The sequence below is a fragment of the Sabethes cyaneus genome, chromosome 2, assembly GCF_943734655.1.
Source record: "Sabethes cyaneus chromosome 2, idSabCyanKW18_F2, whole genome shotgun sequence".
Lineage (NCBI taxonomy): Eukaryota > Metazoa > Arthropoda > Insecta > Diptera > Culicidae > Sabethes > Sabethes cyaneus.
The window spans coordinates 203,986,169-204,008,237 of NC_071354.1; the positions used below are offsets into that span (position 1 = coordinate 203,986,169).

The 22,069-nt window shown below is 39.3% G+C and overlaps 1 protein-coding gene across 1 annotated transcript in view; it reads right to left on the reverse strand.

The window, feature by feature from the left end:
- LOC128738982 (breast cancer anti-estrogen resistance protein 1) overlaps positions 1-22,069 on the reverse strand; it is a 121,035-nt gene that overhangs the window by 38,916 nt on the left and 60,050 nt on the right. The window contains exon 3 of the mRNA XM_053834507.1: positions 2,466-2,738. Coding sequence (XP_053690482.1) covers positions 2,466-2,738 — 273 coding nt within the window. The remainder of the gene's footprint in view (positions 1-2,465; positions 2,739-22,069) is intronic.

Genomic DNA, 22,069 nt, shown 5'->3' on the forward strand with positions numbered 1-22,069 from the left:
TTCATACTGTTTTTGTTCCTGGATGATTTAAACTAAAGTTGTTTCAATATTAATTTATTAAGTCAAAAGTCTGAAGACAATCTGCGGCTGGAAGCTGGAAGCACATTTTGGCGTCTCCTATCGAACAGGATTTTGCCCCGTAGGTACAGAGGGGAAAGCTAAGATAAATCTCCGAGAGCAATGTTGTTTTGCTGAAATGATACTACCTATCATTTATTCAGAGAATGATAGCATGTTTCTTCGACAGGCGTCAGGCGCCATTCGAAAGTCGTACTGGTGGGACGATTTACCCCGAAGGAAAATGGGGCATTCAACCAACTGGGAGTGCAGATTTCGCAGCGAACGTGTATCGAATGCCGATCCTTTTAATCTGGCTGAAACGAGCTTGAACCGTTGAACGTTCATCAGCAGATTGTGTCGCTGCTTATTTTGAATGTGTTAAATTAACTGATGCAGAAGATAATTACATTTTAATTTTACTGGCGTGAAACGAAATGGTTGTTTCGAATCAACTTTTCAATGTATAATAGCGTAATGCCAAACGATGGGTAGCTTCGGAATGGGAAAAATATTCCTCTTTATTTCTAGGAAGAGCTCAACAAAGAAGGAATTTTTTTTTGCGAAAATTTGTTCAACTTTTTTCCAATTACTTTTCCGTTCAACGGCGTGCTTTTGTTCCGCCCAATGTGTGTCAATAATTGAGTAAGAAACATGTGTGCCTGGATGCCTAGAAGATACTACCCAGTGAGTTATGGCACTGAAAAAAGGTACTTGTAAAGGTCACCCAAGCAAACACAGATAGGGTGGGACTTGAGAAGCTATTTTACATCTTCACGGAATGGGTTTTGAAAGTGCAGTCACTTGTGAGCAGTAATTTATGGTGGAAAGTAATGTGATATGTCTCTTCTTATGGCTTAAGTTTGCTTCAGCCAATAAATAGTCTTGAAGAGACAGTTTACATTCATACTGTCAAGAAACGGAAATTAGCACTACCTACCAAATCTGTTTTTTATTTCATTGGAATTTGGAGGAAAATAATTTTCGTTGACTGGTTCAAAGAATTGGTTTTGAATACGAACAATCCTTATAGATTCGTTAATTTGAACCACACTGTTCGGAACAAAACAACATTATCCAATTGGCCTGCGGAGAACTGGAAAACCCTTGAAAGCAATTGTCAAGCCTTAGCAAGAACCGAACAATGTGACACAATAATAAGTATAAGAACAAGGATAGGACCTCTCATGCACGTGTGTGAGTTCTCTTTTCACGTTACTTTCGAACGGCGCTTTCAAGAAGGATCAGGAAAGTGTCTCTTACGCAGGATGAAGATTTATGGCGCTGACTTCTTGGGATAGCTAAAGCAACACATCCCGTTCGGTTCGCTTTATTTTCCAAAGCACTCATGTTGTGTCGTAAATTTCGAATGCAATCTACACGGGAGAAAGAAATTGGGCAGGAATAATAGCCCCTGTGCCTGTCAAAGAGCGCGGCCAAATGGTCACGCACAGGCTTATCGCAAAAACTGACCATAGAAAAGGTGTCCGGCAGACGGCACTCGCAGAGATCCCCGGGTTGATAGGGTCCCAATTGTTACATATAAATGGAAGAAGGCGGAATTACAGCTGGTGACAGGGACGGCCCACAGCTTGTCTAAGAAGGCACAATTAGAAAGCACAAGCAAAAAGGCAGATGCTGTTGGTTTCTAAGGAGGTAATAAAAATAAATTGTGTATACTGAGCAGTGCTTTAGGGGCTACACAAACTTCGATTAATTATTCGACACGGATAAGAAGGTTAGAACAACACCCGATGTCGAGTGATTATGGTGTAACGAATGTTCGACAAATAAAACAATCCGGAAAAGGAAGTAAAGAAAGCTCCACAAATCCAGAAATTTGTGGTTTTCTACATTCTCTTACAGGGAATATACCAACACTGTTGATTAGAATCTAATTTAGCTCGCCGAAAATAGAAAATAACTAAATTTTGGAACTAAATTAAACCATAGCAACTTTACGGTTTATATACCATATTAAATTTTTACATAGTAGAAAATCAGAAAAACAAGCATAAGTGGATTTAACATCGTCTAATCAGCTTATAGCTTCTGTGATGATTTTCGCAATCGTCAACCCATGAAATTTTGTTTCGCTTCGCTAAAAATACTTCATGGTGTTTGATAGATGCATAACGATAAGGGCAAGAAGCACGTAGAACAATTAATCCTTCCCGTAATTACGAGTATGGAATTCGTAATTAGTTTAATCCTTACGGAAATCCGTTAGGGAGGACAACAGCGTATGAAAAACAAAACTTTTTCCCTCAACGAAAAAGTCTGCCAGACTACTGGTCCGTTGATAGGGAATCCCTTCATAAATCCCTAATGCTTAATGAAAATTCATCTTGCTCGCAGTTTCACCTACCCGCTTCCGGGCGGGCGATGGCGGACGACGGAAGCCTTACCTTGTTTGGATTGATGTGCCAGGATCTGCGTTTGCCCTGCTGCTTGGCGCCGCCGTTGCCGCCAGGAACACCACCGGGAACGACGCCAACGCCGCTGCCACTGTAGGACATCGACGATGTGGTCGATGTGTTCTCATAGATGTCACTCGGAACGGGGCTGCTCAGGTTCGTTCCCGGTCCGATCGAGGGACACGGCGAGGAAGCCGGTGATAGCGTAAAACAGCCGGAATCGTGCGGCTGGATGATTTTGAGCCGATTGCCCGGACAGATACCCTGAAAAAAATGGAGGAGAGAATAATTTCGAATTAGCATCTAAATGACTAAATGTTTGTGTCCCCCACACCGGTCGATAGGGTGGATCATATTCAATCAGTCAAAAAGTTTGACGGAGATTGATTCTGCGGGCTCCCCCAGTACTTGTGTTGGTATATTTGTTTTTTTTTTTCGGGGGGCGGGTGTAAATTAGTTTTGACGTATTTATTTGTACATGCTGTTGTCGTGTTTCGAATTGATTTTCTCCCTTCGTCGGGAATGGTTTACTTCAGCTCAGCAGCTGGAAATGAACGATGACGCGTGAAATAGGGTGTAGAAATTAAGATTGATTTTCGTCGACAACGACTACGCGTGCGAGTATGAGCATGGTGCATCACGTAGCAGAGATCTTGCTATTACGCTGCTCCTATGGTGGCAGGATGGCAATTTATATTCATTCCAAAGGGTTAAAATAATGGAATGTATAAATTAATACATGAAGAAACAATTGGTTACAATGAATCTCATGTGTAGGACCACAACGATTACTGAGAACACAGTCTATATATTAATTCCCTTAAAGTACCAAGATTTTAATAAAAATAATTAGAAATATCTGCACAGTAGAATAATAACATAGAAATTTAAGAAAACTTAAACGGTTAAATTTCGCTATTAATTGTATTCACGACAGATACGTCCCAAGGAACAAAACGGCAGCACTTAAACGAGCAAATGAGGAATAAAAGTTGTGTAGTAGCATCCGGTGCTGATTAAGCGAATTAACTGAAGTACCTGTTGTTCAAACGTCATATCCAATATTTTTCTAACTTCTAATCAACATCTATACGTTGTTATGTATTTGTGCAATAAAAGTCGAATAGACGTTGTATAAACGTATCAGCAGCACAGATAAGAGCTGTGGAATACTGACTGCTTAAAGGCTACTATGAAAATGCATGTCGAATTAACGTTGTGCAAACGTATCAGCTAAGAGTAATTGTAGCGTAAAAGTGGAATGAGCATTGCGCAAACGTACCAGCAGCATTACTGAGAGCAAGTGTGGAATAATAGCGGAATAAGGGTGGAATGAACGTGGCGCAAGCGTATCGCATATCTCCCAAGCAACACACTTTAGGTCCATTTTGTTGAAGCAACCGGATTACGCCCAGATAACACAAGATAGTAATAGAAAGTTCACATTAAATCGTTTTTATGCCAATTTCAGATTGGAATTGTATAATGATTAGAGTATGTCAAACCGAAGTGAACAATAAGCTGTTTTGCAGTCGTGCGTGTCTTCTTATACAATTCATGACTGCGAATTATAAAGGAGTATAGACGATTGCAGTATTTGATTATATCTTAATCATATATTCAGGAGTATTTAGTTGCGTGTTATAAAAACTACGCAAAATAGAATTACAAATAGTTGTCAAAACGTATATCGCCTCTAGTTTGGTACATATATGTTCTTATATGGCGTGAAATATAACTTTTTCGTTCAGATATGATTTCGTATCTCAGTTGCAATTGAGATATACAAACGTCTGAAACTAGTCATATTTCGGTTACCACAACAACTTTATGATTTTCTACTAAGTCTCTCATACATAAATGGACATAAAAATAAACGAAACCCACAAAATAAAATAAATACTTTCTACTCCTTTTTTTCGCTTGTTTAAATGTTGAACTGCTGTAGTATAAACGTAACTTAATTAAGGGGTTATATACAGTTAGAATTTAAAAATAATCGATTTTCTGGTTTTAACATGATCGTAATGTACATATATTTATATATTCACACAGAAAATTTCATGTCAATCCGTTAACCCGTCACCCGTCGTTTAACGCGTGTTTTCAAAGTCAGTGAGCAAGATTTCTCGAAAACGGCTGAACCAAGTCACTTCAAATTTTGACATAGGTGTTTTAAGTCTATATTCTAGAGATTAATCGAAGGTTTTTCCTCGTCGATTTTTATTTCTCATTTTATGGACAATTTAAGAGCAAAATTTATGTCAAATTTATGTATTTTATCTCCGATTCCGTTTTGGTTTTCTGATTTACGATGATTTTTTAGAAGAGTTCCGGGAGATTAACTATAGCAACTATTTCGATAACTTTTTTCAAAAACAAAATATGTTTAAATACAGCCAAAAGCTACCATAATATGTAGACAAAATTTTACTTTAATCAGTTAAAGCAGAATTTCATTCTACGCAATACGCCGCCAACTCCCTCATATCGTCAATGATTTCTTCTCATTCGACGTAGCACCTCAATTGTACCGCCAGCGCATACTTGGATCTAGTTTTTAATATTAAGTATTTATTTAGACAACTTGTCCGATAGATTATGTAAATAAATAAGAAATAAAGGGATTTCTGTAGAAAATGTCTACAAAAATCGACATTTTTGAGCCATCCAACTTTGATTATTTTGCTAATCCCTATATAACCCCTTAAGGGGGCATAGTACTTTTTCAATTTAAAAAAATCGAAATTTTTTTTATTGATTATTTCGAAAGATTAACATTTTGACCATACGTGTTTCAAGTCATTTCGATGAATTCCAAAAATTGACAAAGTTACAGCTATTTGTACCGCGAATGTCTGGAGCGATTACACAGCGAAAAAAAACTTCAACGTCGTTTTTCTCGAAACCAGGTTTTGAAAGTCGGTACCATAAATATCTCAACAACGGCTCAAGCAATTCTCATGATTCTTTTTTTGTTTTAAAGCCAACAAAATTATCTAGTGTTTGACCCATCCTTTTTTTGATATTACAATTTTTGTATTTTTTAGAAATGTTTAAAGTCAATTTTTTCGACTAAAAGCGTTACTTTTATGTTTGAATGTCCGCCATTTTGTTATGCGTGCGAATTTTTAAAAAAAGGATGGGTCAAACACGAGATAATTTAATATACTTTCATGTCGTTTTGGAATTTTTCAATTCGGATAAGCCCCCCAGCGCCAATCCATGGTACCGCAAATCATGTTTTTTTCGAATGATCATGTTCAAGGAGCCGTAGGGGAGAGGGGAAGAGGTTCACATATGCAAACAAAATTGTAAATATTAGTATAAAGTGCAATGTTTTGAATGCAAAAAACCCGAATCGATTCGCTTTTCGCGTTATCGAGAAAAAAATATTTGAAATAAGGCAAAAAATATGGTGTAAAAAGTACTATGCCCCCTTAACATATCTTTACGTACGGAATAAACGTTTTACTATACGTTGCATAACAGTCATACAAATGCATTTACCACGCGAATATCCAGCCAGTGCCGTTTAAATTCTCCAAAACCAACTATACAAGCATTGAACAGAGGTGTTTAGACGTACTTCAAAAGCAGCTATACAGCATGTGCTGAATAAAAGCTGCCGGTTAAACTTTTAATAAGCAAAAAAAAACCTATGAGCTCCACTAGAACCTTCTGAATTTCCGAAACAATATACAATAAATTTTCAGCAGTTTCCGTAGTTGTGCAGCATATTTGCATTAAATTGATAAGTGGCTAAGTGGCTAAAATTAACGCGCTATCAAAATTTTGCAATTTTTGAAAACCTTTCTGGCTTCTGTTAATCATTCTACTGTGTTATCTGACTCATAACGAACCCCTATTTCCGAAATTCTAAAATCCCTCATGGTTTTATTTTTGGAGTAAACATGTAATTTCTTATATTATATAGTTGATATTTGTATGCTCTATTAAACGAAAAACCATAAAGTTTGTGAGTTACGAGACCCTACCCCGTATATAACGTATATTCGTTATGAGTCAGGTAACACAGTAGTAGTATTCTGTTATGCGTCGAAGACCAAATACATGAAAGGAAGAGACCCGAAGGAAACAAACGCGCGTCTCCCACGGACGGTAACCGTTATCGGCGACTTACTAGAAGTGGTAGAGGAGTTCGTGTATCTGGGATTGCTGCTATTGGTCTATTGGAACACATGTTCCTTGGTATAAGGGGGTCAGCACTAGGGGGCCGTTGACAAAAGGGTGGTCGCCAATAAGGGGGCGAGGTCCAAATAAGTTAAATGGGAGAGGGAGACGATCTCGTACAAGGGAGGAGGTAGATTCAATTGGAACGAAAGCAGTTGTACAAGTGCAAGTGGCTGGATTTCTGAAAGGGGGATAGGGTGGCCATTAACAAGGGGAAGTTTCAAAAACGTAAAAAAGGCTTTGTGTTGTTTTATAGGGATTACCGAGAAGAAGGCAGATTTACAAATGGCTGGGGTACAACAGGAGTGGAATTGACAAAGGGAGTTATCGCATTCAAATGAAGAAAAAGGATTTTGTTTCTTGCATTATGAGAATTTTGGTTACAATAACAAATGTACAAGTAACTGAGAGACCAATGGGCCCTGAGTAAGATCGGCCAATCAGCTAGTACCGCAATAAGATTCAAATAAAACCATGCGACTTCAAAATTGTTAGTTGAGATGGGCAAATATTACAACTAACGAACAAGCAAATTGGAACGTCAACAGTAGAAGAAATCTTCAATGACTCTAAAAGAAGTTTAAAAGTTTGAAAAAATTACAAACAAAGTCTAAAAGAAGTTTTAAGCAAGTTCACGAAAAGTCAAAGAAAAGCCTAAACGAAGTCTAAAATTAATCTAAAAGAAGTCTAAATAAATTCTATTTAATTCCATTTGGCCGGCCGCCAGCACAGCTAGGGCTATATGGGCTAAAGAAATTCTAAATGGAGTCTAAAAGAAGTTTAAAAGCTCTAAAGCTCTAAAGGAAGTTTGAAAGCATGAAATTATCTGTCACAACTCAATATTAATAGTTGAATTTAATCGGAAAAAGCTTTTTCTTTTCTTTGGTTTCAGGTAAGATGCTCCAGAATTTTCAGTTTGAAAGCATTCTAAATGAAGAATAAAGGAAGTCTAAAAGAAATTAAAAAAAATTGAAAGAAATCTAACAGAAGGCTAAAGGAGTTCTAAATAAAGTCTAAAATAAGTCTGAAAAAAGTTTAAAAGAAATGTAAAGCAAAGCAAAGCCTAGGTGCTACATTCCCTTATCGAAACTTGACCTTCTCTTTTTATACGACAGACTTCACAGCCAGCTGTTAGAGTGCAGGACAATTACGTGGCCAATTGCTACGATCCTATTGATAGAAAAGAAGTGTAACCGTAGTGTAAAAGTAATCACAAAGTGTAAAAGAAGTCTTAATGAAGCATAAAGGGACTCTACAGAAAATCGAAAAGAAGTCTTGACGAAATTTAAAAATGGTTTGAAAATTCTAAAATAAGTCCGAAAAAATCTAAAGGAATGAGCAAATGAGTTATAAAAGATGTTCAAAATGAGTCAAGAAGAAGTCTAAGAGAAGTAAAATAGAGGTCTACAAAAAGTTCAAAGGAAGTATAAAAAAAGAAATCCAAAAGAAGTTTCGAAAAGACGTCTAAAATAAGTCTAACAGAAGTTTGCAAGAATTCTAGAAGAGATCCAAAAGAACTCTAAAAATAGCCATTTCCTGGAAGGAGTCTGGAACAAAACAAAAACAGTTCTATCTGAAGTCTAAATTAAGAAGTAGTCCAAATAACAACATTAATTTTATTGCATTCTTATCGCGGTTTTCATGACTAATTTTAGTCATAAAAACAATCATAAGAGTGTTATAAAACCCAAATTGTTACTTGGGAGTCTATAAGAGCAGTGATAAAAAAGTCTAGGAGGATTCTAAAAAAAACTTGAAACAGAACTAAAAGAAATCAAAAAGAAGCCACAAACTGGTTCAAAAGAAATCTAAAAGTAACCTAAAAGAAGTCTGAAAGAAGTCTTAAAGCAATCTAAAAGTAGTCTCAAAACAATGCGGTATAAAAACAATGGCAATACAAATGAAAATTACATGGCAAAAAGAAAAAAATTTTAATCCGAGGATGGAGTGCTGGCTCAATGCCGCTTTTAACCCATATCATATTACATTCATTGTTAAACTGCTTTATTATGTCAGAACTTACTATCGGATTTATCTGATCTATCGAAGAAGAATGTTGAAACGAAAGTATCACAGTTATCTGACTAACCCTAATTTGTAACAGTATCTGAAGAACAGTATCTTGGCAGCAAATGACTGGTTTCAATTATCACCTAAACGTCGAAGGGAACACATCGAAAACTCCACTAAGCAATCACGAATAATCTTAATGGGATTACGAGATCAGTTCAGACCCTAGCTTCTACCACGGTGCCTTGCTGAAGATCCTGGTATGTAGATGTGGAAGACAAGAAAGGGCTGAGAAAGAAAAAAAAACGAAATACGTAGATTGCGAGAGCTTAAAAATTTCCATTGCCCATAAGAGATATTGCCTTTGGGCTTCCGTTCCAACAAGCAAGCTACACCCAGCAGCTACAGCAGTGTAAATGTTTACCAACTGATTAGAACCTACAGCCGGAACGTCTTCGCACGGGAGTCACTACACTTCCACATGACTATTTGTATAATCTTTTATCGAAAACACACATCTCCTTTGGGTTGAAGCTGGTCCGACGTCGAACGGGCTGCCAGATTCTCAGTCGTGGGAGGAAAGACGACATCCAATCAAAGCTGACTGGCTGAGCGACAAGGATTATGCAGATTGATTGGAGCTTTACTATGTATGTTTGCGTTCTGGTTTGCTGCTGACGAAGATGGAATGACACCGGGGAAAACGTCGGTTTGAAAATTTTACGAGCCACTTCCTGGGCCGCACAGGTCGGGAATACTCAGGCAAAACGTGGGTTCGGTTTGAATGAATTTACTTGTCCGGAATTGTTTTGAATTTTTTTGAATAATTCCGAAGGGGCTGATTGCATATGGAAAAACACACAGTCAATCTATCTTTTAAGCGTCCACCAGTCAACGGGAATTTATGTCACGCTAAGTTCGAAAACATTGGAAAATTGCGTTATTTACGCCAGCTTAAACATGAGAGCACTATTAATCGTATTATATTGTTTTTCGAGAGTTTTACCCTATTTTGCCGGGGTTGTAAACGTCGAAAAAAACATCACCGTGAAGTGGGTTATAATTGCAGCTCAATAAATCCATTTATCGGTGCCATTTCTCAATGTACTTTTCAACCTTCTCTTCGGCTGCAAAACTGTTATATAGCTGTAGCCTTGTACCGCTTGAGCGATTCGAGGACAAAAAAAATCTGCCATGCGGTTGAATGAATCTGCTGTTTTTTGTTGTTGTTGGCTTTAATAACTCCCCTAGATCTCAGGTGTCCTCATTTTTTGCTTCGTTTTTTTTCTGTTTGTCCTTTGCAATAAAAATCCCTAACTCAGCCCAGGTTTTGTGTTAATTTCTATTTGTTTGAGGTTCGTAAAATAAAAGCCGATGCCGATGATGTTCGTCATTCGATACCGTTTGTTCGGTAGGTACTAACCGGCCGAAAACGAAAAACGGTTGCAGCTGGTCTGTCCGTTTTACGCTGACGGTAGCTCGATGATGTCTTCCCCCAAGTTTGGCCATAAATCGGCAGCTTTCTTTCCCGATCTTTCAAAATCAAGATCGTTTCGAAACCATCACAGATCCAGCGTACAATAAATTGAAAAGATAGCATCTCATTCCTTCTGCTGGCGCAATGCGGAAGCGACGCAAGTTGAGGGCAGGATGTTTTGAGGGTTTTATTTACGACTTTTCCCCTTGAAGTTGTCCACCTCCGTCCTCGGTCTCGGTGCTGCTCAGCAGCAATCTAAACAAAACATTGAAAAATTTCATTTCCTTTCGCGCCGTTGGAGTTGCACACTGGAATTCAGTGGAATGATGCCATTATTTGTTCGATAGCTGTCCTTGGAGAGAGCGAAATTAATTCATGGAGCTGTAAAAGCTTTAGTAGAAAGGAAAAAACGAAGTCACCTTATGAACCGGAATTGTTGAGATATAAAGTTAAACTTTTGGGATTGTTTTGTAAGTGTTTTCATAAAAAAGCAATGGCTGGGATGAAGGAAAGGAAACATTCGCAAAGTTCATTCAAAATGCCAATTTGTGTGTGTCACGTACATTTGATAAGGATTGTGTATGTGTGGAGGTATGATCGAATGTGTCCTCCATCAAACTTGTTTATTTGGTACATTTTCATGTGTGCACCATCTGGGGGACACATTTATGAGGCAAAGTTTACCTAACTTGTCCTAGCGACTTCCATTAAACAATACTCTTAGGCAAGAGATATTTCTTTGGGATAGTGCGAAAAAGTTGCTTCATTTATTATTAGTACTGCCAATTTCTGCTTGATCAACAACGTAACGAAATTCAGCCGGGCGTTTTGTCAATAAAAAAAACTTTGTTTCTTCCTTTCGTTTTATCAAGATTTAACTTTTTGTGACCTTGATCGACATACGTGTCAAATAACGAAATGTGCGGGTTGTAAATTTTTATTCTAACATTTACCTTCTTATATAATGCGTTTCACATTCATATTAAGCATTCGCTGAAGTTCATAACTAAGCGACTGAAAAAAAAATCCGCCTCTGGCAGAACATCGTACCGGAACCAACAACCACCAATTTGGAAATCGTAAATTACAAAAACCACTTGCCTGCCCTTTCGTGGGCCTCAAATCCCCAGTTCGTAGCGCGGCACCAACTGATTCTGATTGGCTCGGTCTCAAGAGCCCTTGTTGAGTGCCCGTCACTTTCACCCCTTTCGGCAATACGATTTGCACGAGACAAAACACAGCTCAACACGGTCAAACGAAATTCAACAAACAACAGTCAATATAAAGTGCGAACGAAATTCATAGAGACATCACACCGTTAGGTAGTAATTGGTTCAGACATTTCGAAAAATTAGTTATCAATTTAAAGTTTCCTGCTTCACACTCCAGACTCTCCTATATTATGTAGCAGCCAGCAAATCTTGCTAATGGCAGCGACCGCGGCTATTTTTTACTTTACGATCACTTTCCCAGTTGGTCGCTAACGATTATTGATTTTTTATCACTTTTCTCTTTGTCGAAACTGACGTTTATAGCCGGCCCCCGGTTGCATGTTGTAGCTGTTGTTGCAGATTATAAAAGATCCATGTTGAGTTGGATGGAAATCGATATGCCGGCGCGGTGTCGTCGGTCGTTACGGGTGCTGGAGGGCAGCAGGGGGCATCTGATGAATGAAAGCAATTGCTGGCTACATATTTGACACTGGAGACCGTGGAGTGTCCGAATAAATGTTTGCTTTCGTCATGACGACATTCAGTGGTGTTAATTCAACATGGCAATTTGTCAGATTGCTCTGATATCTGCAATGTCAGTTTTGTTTTATTTAAAAACGAAGTGCAATGATGTTTTTATTTCGAAAAACGTGTTCAGTTCGCCTTTGAAGTTCCCCTCCGCGGTACATTTCGATATCAAGCTGCACCAAATAGGTATTTTAATACCGACATTTTGGTATAAAATTGCCCGTCTCTTGTTCGCACGTCAAATTGTGCAAATAATCAAATTTCGCTCATGGATGAAGAAAAAACACTCAAACCACCGCACTGCACTCACTGGTTTCTGGTTTGGCAAAAATTGTAACCTGAAGGCTTCGCACGTTCTATCTGTTTTTCCACCCACCGTCGTGGTGCCGCCCGGTGGCAATATAATCTGGCTAATTTATTAGTCTGGCCCCGCCCTTTTCGCCCATCACTCCCCTTATTTCCGAACCTGGCGAGCGTAGCATCATTGGAGGAAATCTGGTAAAAACTTTTTCCTAGACGACACACCGAGCACTAAAATGTTTGCTTATCCAGAATATAGCCCCGTGCCCGTGCAAGGTGTAATGACTTTCTTTCTTCAACAGCCAATTCTTTGCCCAGACCGAAAAACGCCGCAAGGTCACCATGAAACCGTGGTCCCCTCTTAAGGATTTGCAAGAAGCAACTAAGCCACAGCTGTGTCATATGGCTTGTACTGTTAACCTGGTACCTGATGGCGAAGAAGAAAAAAACAAAGCTAACTGTAGCTTGAAATTATCAATTAAACTTTGGGAGTTTGGGCCTCTCACAAATACCCATCTCAACTCTCATATGTATACTTTATTAAGCAAATAGCAAAAAGTATTTTAATCTATTGACGTAAATAAAACAAAAAATACCTCTGGGATGTTGAAAGGACTCGTAAAAACATTTTGCATTTAAAACATCTCAATAAACAATATAAAAACAAACAAGAAGCTCTGAGATTTCTCATCACAAGGAAAGGCAATAAATTATTAGGATCCGTAATCCAAATTGAGAAAGATGGAACGTTTTCTTTTTATTTTTTTTTTATTTTTTACAATTTATTTAATTAATATATTCCGACAGACAAGTTTATACTGCGCCTCCAGTTTGCAAACATGATTTGTAGTACGAAAACAAACGTTTATTTGACTAATTTTTTGTTGTTTTACATCACGAAGTAGATTCGTAAAATCAATCCGAATGTTTCGTACATATAAAAAGCGGTTTATTCGTTCGAATTATTGTATTCTGAAAAATGCTTCGTGCACTATACGAATGTTATAAAAGCTCAAAAATAGTTTATACCGATAGCTATCGGGAAATTGCGACATCTCTTTTTTCTCCGAAAAAAATCTGACATGACCGGGAATCGAAGTTGAGCTCACTTGTCACATTACCGTCAGAACAGTTGACGATACCGCAAACTACAGAACCGCGACGACTGCATGTTAAGCAGGTCATAGGGCCCTATTCTGTAAGTCACGTCGAGTGTCACTTTTCTCGACTAGTAGACTTTTGGTATTATGTAAGTCACATGCGACCCGATTTTGTCGAGTAACTCGACTGAGTCCACCGCCAAAAAGCTAGTGACTAAACGGTTAGCAAGTGACGCTTGAGCTAGCTTTGTTTTGGTCCTGCATTGAGCCGCTATGCTGCCCGTTCTTCTTGCACTCGACACTCGACAGTGACTGAGTCGAGCCGAGTTGCTCGACGTGACTTACAGAAAGGGCCCATAATCGCACAAGCGACTCGTCGATAACGATGTCAGACAATAACCGTGCATCAAATGGGTTTTGATGCGAAATGTGCTACGAATGTGCTCTCGTACCAAATACGAATCATCGTAATAACAGCTTTTGCGGTAGGAAATAAGGCTATACAAGGTGTATATCTACATGAGATGTACGAGAAGTTCACGTAGGGCTGTCAATTTTTATATTATCAATTTAATAGAATTCATAGTTCTTCAATTCTTATTTAGTAAAATAATAGCTGCGTTTTCGGTACAATTTTCATCCATCCTACTGGCCCAATAAGAGTTAAAGCATCTGATTGTAATCATACAAACGGTTTGAGGTATTCGTTTTCTTTCGTAACGCTTTCCTAAATATATACTTTGCCGCTATATAACAATGCTGAGAAGAATGTTCTCCAAAATGCAAGTTAATTTACGGGTTTTTATTAAATGAACATCAAAACTACTATTTTTTCATTAGCACTTGATTAGGCTGAAGAAATAAAAGTAACCGCTTACGCTTACGCTCTATGATTCCTTTCTGGTAGTTTGACATACAATTTAGTTTACGTTTGTTTATTCTTTCGTCAGGTCGGAGCCCAAACATTTCATGCTGACATGAAAAATAATTTCACTCAAGTTTTCGCACGAGACTTCAATTTTGATTAGGTTTGAATAGGATGACCTCGATGCAAATTGTTAAAGGTAAAGGCCCAGACACAGCTCGTACGGATTTCAATACATTGCGGAAATTTGACAATTTTTCCATGGATTTTATCTCAAATTTCCGCAACATATTAGTCGTATGCATTATTTCTGTGCCTTAAGGGATGGTTTTCACGAACACATTTTACATTTAGGACATCAAATTCGTTTAAGCTGACAGAAAGAATATTCAAAGAAACAATTTACATTTTATTACGTTCCTCTAGTGGTTTTTATGACCAATTTCTTAAAACTGCTATTAAAACTATGAGATACATAAGAACCTTCTGATTACCAAAAGAATATAAAATAAATTTTCAATGGTTTCCGTAGTGGTGCAGCATATGCGCATTAAATTTTATCGAGCATATTGGAATGGCAAATGGCTAAAAATAACTTATCATAATTATTCAATTTTCGAAAACCGATTGTTCAAACAAAATAAATATAATCGATTAGTCCTTAGTTTCTAACAAAATCATGCTAGTTGCATTCTGACATAAAAACCGATTAATACTAACTTCTTTTCTGCAACTCTCGGTTTGTTTTGATGAATTGTTGTTTGGCGACCAGAAAAGAGACTAACCTCGAGTTTTTTTAGTCTTGACCTTGAAATGCGGTCAAACATATTTTATCAATATTTACATATTTACAATCACCACCCGCCTCTATGGTTCAGAAGGTACAAGTACCAGCGAGCCACACGCCCTGGTGGATGTTATGGGTTCGAATCCCGTTATAATCTTTGATTATAGCTTGGTTCGACCCATGCACCTTCCAGCATTGGACAAAAGGTGGGAGTCATAACGACGACTTGTTAAGCGTAGGTACGTATTCCCCCCCCCCTTACCTTTCCACTCATTCCCCTCCATTTTCCAAAAAAATTTCATCATTTCCCCTACCGTCCCTTCATCAATTGTAGGACCAGAAAAGGCCTCGCATAAAAAATGATATCGATGTTGAACTTCAATATTCTTCATAAAAGTAGCAATAAATCTGTTTGGTCAGAGTAGACCGCTACAGTAGTCCGTATGTTGTGTTTGAGGTCTACACTTTAGAGTTAACAAATTCCTACAAAAAAATTCTAGTGGTGTCAAATTGCACGGTCTTGGTGGTCACTTGCATGGTCAATTTAAAAAAAAAAATACCAGTTCCGCTCGCAGCGTGGCATGTTGCACCAGCTTGTTGAAAAAATGTTCATCGCCATCAATCATTAATCTTTGGAAAGAAAAGTTGGTTTAAACCATATCATACCATAATAATATCAAAGTCACACAAACTTCGGTAATTGATTTAGCGCCAGAAGCTGGAAAGAGATCGTGAAAAGCTAGAACAACAGTTCCGGGTTTTTGACACGCGCAATTTTTATGAGGGAGTGATTAAAGCTCGTAAAAGATACGCGCCGAAGCCTGATATTGGAAGGGGCGAGAAAGGAAACCTGACCACAAACGGCTGCGTGGTGGTTGACAGGTGGAAGCAGTTCTTTGATAGCCATCTTAATGGTGATATAACAGAATAAGGCAGAGCGTAAGTTAACCTGCGAGTGCGATATAAACCTCCCGACTTCCAATCTCACAGAGATTCGGCGAGAAATCGAACAGCTAACGACTAATAGTGGTGCCCGAAAGGACCAACGGTACTTCAATTGATAATTTCCAAGCCTTGGGGGGCCTGCGCTACTACGCATTAAATTTTCATACTCATTAGTAGAAACTTTGGGACGGTGGAGGTAATCTACGCCAGACTAGGAACGGAGGCTCGTAGGATTAGTTTTTTTGGAAAGGGAGGAAGTGTCTGATGCGAAGAATGATTAATTGGATGAACTGGAAAATTTTGATATAGACCAAAAATATATTGGATTGTGCAATGGCAACTGGGCATCGCACCCACGCTCTTTCGATTGGTATCCAAATGTTTTATTCGCCACACTATTGCCGGCCGTTATATTAGGTAGTTTAATACCTAGTTTTGTTTTATTCTCCCTATTCTATCATACTTGTATACGCACCACACACGCGACACACGCCTCTGCGACGATATTATTTTTGTATGACTGCTCTTTGTTCTATCGATCAGCGCGATAGAAATGATAAGTGCGTTGCCGATAGTCGCTCCGGCAAGTTTCGTGATTAACCATCACCGGGTGTGTTTTTTTCTTTTTATTTACTCCTATATGATCCTATACGCGGTCATGACGTAAACTATTTTGGAAAACCAGTGTCTGATGCGAAGAAAGACGGGATGAGCTGGATTAAAGTTATTGGAGAAGGATTAGATTACAAATAAATGCATCAAAAAACCTAATATATGATAGGAAGAGGCTACAGTGAAAACAACGTTCGCCTTCCACGGAACGTGACTATTGATGGCGATGAACTCGAAGTGGTTGATGAGTTCATATATTTGGGATCTCTGGTCACCGCTTATAATGACACGAGTAAGGAAGGAGATTCAACGACGCATTCAAGTTGGTAGTCTGACCTACTCTGCTCCCCGTGAGACGTTTCGATCACGGAGCATACACCGCCACACAAAGCTGATGATGTTCAAAACGCTAATCAAACCGGTAATCCTTTAGGGGCTTGCGACTGTAGCTATACTTGCGGAAGACATAGGTAAGCCGTATTTGACCGAAAGGTGTCGCGAACTCTTTTTGACGAAACACAAACGGAAAGCAGAGAGTGGTGCAGGCGTATGATCCACGAGCTGCCGGCACTATTTAGAGAGACTCCTATTGTATACCTGGCGAAAGTCGGGAGACTACGGTGAACCAGACACCAGACTGTGCTGTGAAATCTGGTCGTTTCAAGAGCTCCACCGTACTAGGAATAAAGCGGCTCAACATGCTAGATGGATCAACTAGTGGGATGCCGATTTGTAGATGTAGAGACGCTCAACGAATTGGTGACGAGTAGCCTAGGATCGAGAACAATGAGGCAAATTCTTCATACACGAGCTACCCTGGTTCTATGCTGTTTGGAGGAGGAGGAAACCACTGAACTAAGAAATTTATCAAAAGAAATGCCTCCAGAAAAGGTTACTCCTCTGTCTGAAGCAACATAAAGTTGATTACTTTTCCGTGCCCAACATGATAAGCTATCGCTACACTATCCAAATTCGAGCAAACAGTGGTACAAGTTCAATGGCGTCACTGTATTTCCCCAAATGGGTCGTTTATGAAGGGTTGGCTGAAGAAGAAGGTACTAGTAATGACGAGAAGGCTCTCAAACTAGTGGGAACCAGTTCGAGGGAAAGCTCGAGTGAGAAGCTGTGGTAAGAACCGAGCTGAAACAATGGCCTTATAATAAGCATAAAACCCGGAAATGTACATCCAATACATTGAAAGCAGTCTTTTTCAGGACAACAATTTAAGATATTCGAGAAGTTGAATCTATGGATATTTGATCTATCAATTGGTGATAATATTTTTTTGAAACGATGGTTCTACAATTGATGAAAGGACGGTAAGGGAAAGTAGTGAAGGATTTTTTGGCAATGGAGGGGAAAGAGTGGAAAGGAAGGGGGAGGGGGAATAATAGGTAGCTACGCTTAACAAGTTGTTGTTGTGACTCCTACCTTTTGTCCAATGCTGGAAGGTGCATGGGTCGAACCAAGCTTTAATCAGAGATTATAACCGGATTCGAACCCACAACACCCGCCAGGGCATGTGGCTCACTGATGGTACCCTTGTACTTATGAACCACAGAGGCGCTGAACAAAAGGAGACTGCACAACCCCCCTTATTAATGTAGCGGCATGGGTTGGGCTATTTTTAGACACAAATTGTGCCTCTTCATCCACCTACTGTAGAAACCACCGATCGAGAAGTTTAATCTAACTTTGTGTTTACTGGCGGGACGACGACACTATGCAGGCCCTTGCGGCTTACAAGGTACTGCGTGTGAACGCTGTTCGTCTGTCAGCGTGTTAGCCGCTATTCTCAGCACGGGGTTTCGGGGGAAGGTCCCCCGGGTCCAGCATTGGACAATTGGTCAAAAAAATATCAATATACGCCTGACCGCATTTCAAGGTCCAAGGACTAAAATCACGAGGTTTGGTCTATTTTCAGATGAACGGGGCCTTCGAAATTGCATCGAAAGCAATGAAAGCAATTGTTGAAATATAGGGGTCAATCCCGGCGTAGCATTCACGCGTCTCACGCCGAGGACCCGGATTCAAATGCCAACCCCGCAGAAGTCACGAATGACCTAAGCTGTTAAAGTGACTATAATCAAAACAAACAAAAAATTGTTGAAAAATCTCTAATAAATTACAATTACAATTACAAAAAGCTTGAGCTATTACAAACAGCCACTAACATCTAGTCAACATGACATGACGATTATATTTTAGCTACGCCCTGCCCTGTTGGATTAAAACAAACCCATATCGCATTTAAACTTATCTCTTTATTGTGAACTTTTCCCAACGATGTTCCTTTTTTTACACTGTGAATAAATTGAACATCATATAATCGTCTGTCTGCCAACTTTCGTTTCTTCTATTTACGTTAGAAGATGGGGCAAAACGATAGCAATGAAGAAGATTTTTCATCTCGAACCCAGGGCAGGAGGTTTCTGATAAGTATCAACTACAGATTGAATCCGGGCTGCGCCCGCCAGATTAGAAGCAAAGAATCGACAACTATCTTGAAGGCTAATGGAAACGAAACAATGTGAAATGTATACCTACGTACCGTCAGAGCAGCGAGTTTTGCTTTCGTTCTACGAAGCGAGATAAAGATGTGGATCAAAGATATTGCTTGGTACTTCATTAGATATGCTGCTTGATTGTTCGGGAGGTTGGACCGTGGATGGAAACGAACGGGGGACAAAGCAATTTAAAAATAAATGCATACCTTGGTGCTCTGGTTCCGAGCTGACACAGGAGGGCGAAAATGCTTCCGTATTTTTTGATGTTTGATTGCTAATCTACGGGAATCTTGACGCGCGACGGTCAAGATAGAGCGACCGGAAGAAATTCGACACGCTTTTGGATAAGCATCAAGTTAAGTGCAACTTATGATGAGGAACAGTAAAAGTGAAGAAACTTTTTCGGCGAAATCGCTCTTCTGAGAACAGTTATGAATTTACGACCAATAAAGGCTTTGCCGTTAACATCAAAGTTGCTGTCATGTTAAAGTGAAATATTTTGAAAAAATATTGAAAACTCAATTTCCTTCCTGTGTAAAAATCAGACTAAAAATCTATGCTTTCACGAATTACGCAACATAGGGGCATAATTTATGTACATATCTCACATTTTCGAAAGAGAAATTACCTGTCACCAACAACCGGGGGAAGCGAAACACGTACAAAAACCAGCGTGAAATGAAAATTGGAAAACGTGACATCGACGCCTTCTGGTGGTGGAGGCTGCAGAACGTGCAACAGTCACTTCGATGATGCCGCCATTGCCGTATCTTGCTTGCCATCCAATGACTTCACTGGATGAAGGCAACAACGATTGCACCTGACCTGCACTACAGTACCCTATAACCGTAGCCGTTGCCGTGCGGTTTGCCGTTTTTTGCTCCGGTCGGCTCGAGTGATGGGTAGAAATAATTGCACAGAAAGAAACAGGAAATTCGAAATTAAGCGTTTTGTCAAATCAACCCAAAGTTAATTTACCGTTTATGAACGATGAGCGCTGACCGTAATGAGTTATTACGCACAGTGATTTATAACCCAATTTAAACTTTAGTAGTCTTTTTACGCAGAAAAGAAGATTAAAAATGATATTAACCGTAGTTGACATACCACTCAAACCGTCACATTGCCCCTGCCAATCTAAAGTCCCCTAATGGAGAGTGACACTTCCTGGGAGTGCAAACTATTTAAAAGTCAAATTTTCCCATCGATGTCTGCTACCTACTTTAGCTTCCGCTCTATTTAATGTCAGGTTCCATTGACGGATACGAGCGAGTGGAGCGAGACCCGTCCGTCGTCCCGGTACGTGTCACTAGTGGATGACCGTGCCTGATCTGCTCCAGTGCAATTTTCCGAAGATTGAAGCCGGCCGCCGCCGACAGAGGAAGAGAGAGTTGATGATAAACTCCGGTTCTGTCTCAACTATCGTTTTGTAGTTCGCCTGTGGCAGTTCTGGGCAGCCGGATGGGTGCACTTGGGATACACGGCAACGACACCGCCACAGACAACGACGACGACGACGACAGCCCTCCTGTGAAGATGATGGTTGTTGAACTTTTTGACGACTTGATTGTGCGCTTTAACTGCGCCGTTGTTGCTGCGGCGGAGATTATGAGAAGAAACAGTCAACAGTCGACTTGCCTCACGTTCCGTGGGTCGGTGGCGACAGATGGCGCGGGCGCGGCACAACCGGGAATAAAGGACGGGATGCTGGCACAGGCTTGTTTTTCCTTTTGGCAAAACAAAAACACACCAAAGCAACCGGCGGAGGGACACGATTCGCATAATTAACATATCAAATAATGATTTCCGTCATGTTTACCGTCGCCGCTCCGGAAGACGAGATTGGGCTTCGAGTTGCGCTCGAAGTTGGTTGAGGGTATGAAACGCGAACGCGGCTGGATGAGGATGTTTTATTGGTGTTTTCCTGTCGGTCAGCAATGTGATTGTTATTACGGTTATTGTGCATGTACTAGACACATCGGTATTTTATTTTTTACTCTTTGGTAAGTTATAGCGACGTGAGGAGTCTAAATATAAGGTATTGCAAAATTTATGTATTCGGTTTTTACCGATCTGGAGGAAAGCTGCTCTCGGAACCGTCTCCGGATGTCATGTTCGTTTGTCAATTAACTTCGACAGCGGCACATTGGATGATACATGCGGAGAGCAGCAGATCATGATTGTGTGTTGATTTATTGTCATTTCGCGTTTTTTCACATGGATCTTAACACTGAAGCATCTTTGTTGTTTGCAGTTTTACGTCGTTCGAACGAATGTAATTCCACCATGGGAAAGAGTGGGCAAGTACAATGTCACAGGACGCTCCAACTTTCAGATAATTAGAAACCTAAAATTTTGTCATCATCAGAAAACATTTTAATTCACATTAATTCGAGAGGACAGTCACGTATAAGTGCCGGAAAGTAATAGGTTGCTGCAAATTGGAATTTTATGGACAATAAGCTCTGAAAATGGGGACAATCAAAAGGAACTCTCACTTGTTCTGGCTTTGCTGAAATACTTTCACTTTACAAAGCTAGTAATAACCATTTCGAATTTAACAGAAAAAAAACTCTGTGATGAAGGTAAACAAGGCAATCGTCACAGATTTGTAGTTTCGTCCAAATTAAGCATGAAATTAACTAGACGTTTGTACTATTAACTTAATGATTTTAGCGTGAAAAAAGCTCATAAAATGCATGTTCGCCGTAAATAGTTTTTGTGTGGCCAAATTGCCATCAGGGAAAGTAAAACAACTACAATAAAAAAGCGGTTTTATGTTTTCCAATTTTTTTTTAGTTTATTAGGACTTTTTAAACGCAAGACGTTCATTCGAGTATGTTTTCTAATTGTTCATTAAAAAATTGACTGCTATTAGAAACTTTGCTGTTCCGGAAAGCAATTTCGAAAACAAGAACAAAAGGACGGTATTTGAAGTTTTGTAAAAGCATTACAGTCAGTAAAAAGGCGGCGGCTCTAAAAAAAATTGACTTTGATGGCAACAAAAAACTATACATAAGTTCAACTCTTTATTCTGAAGTACTGAGAAGCTGCAGAAC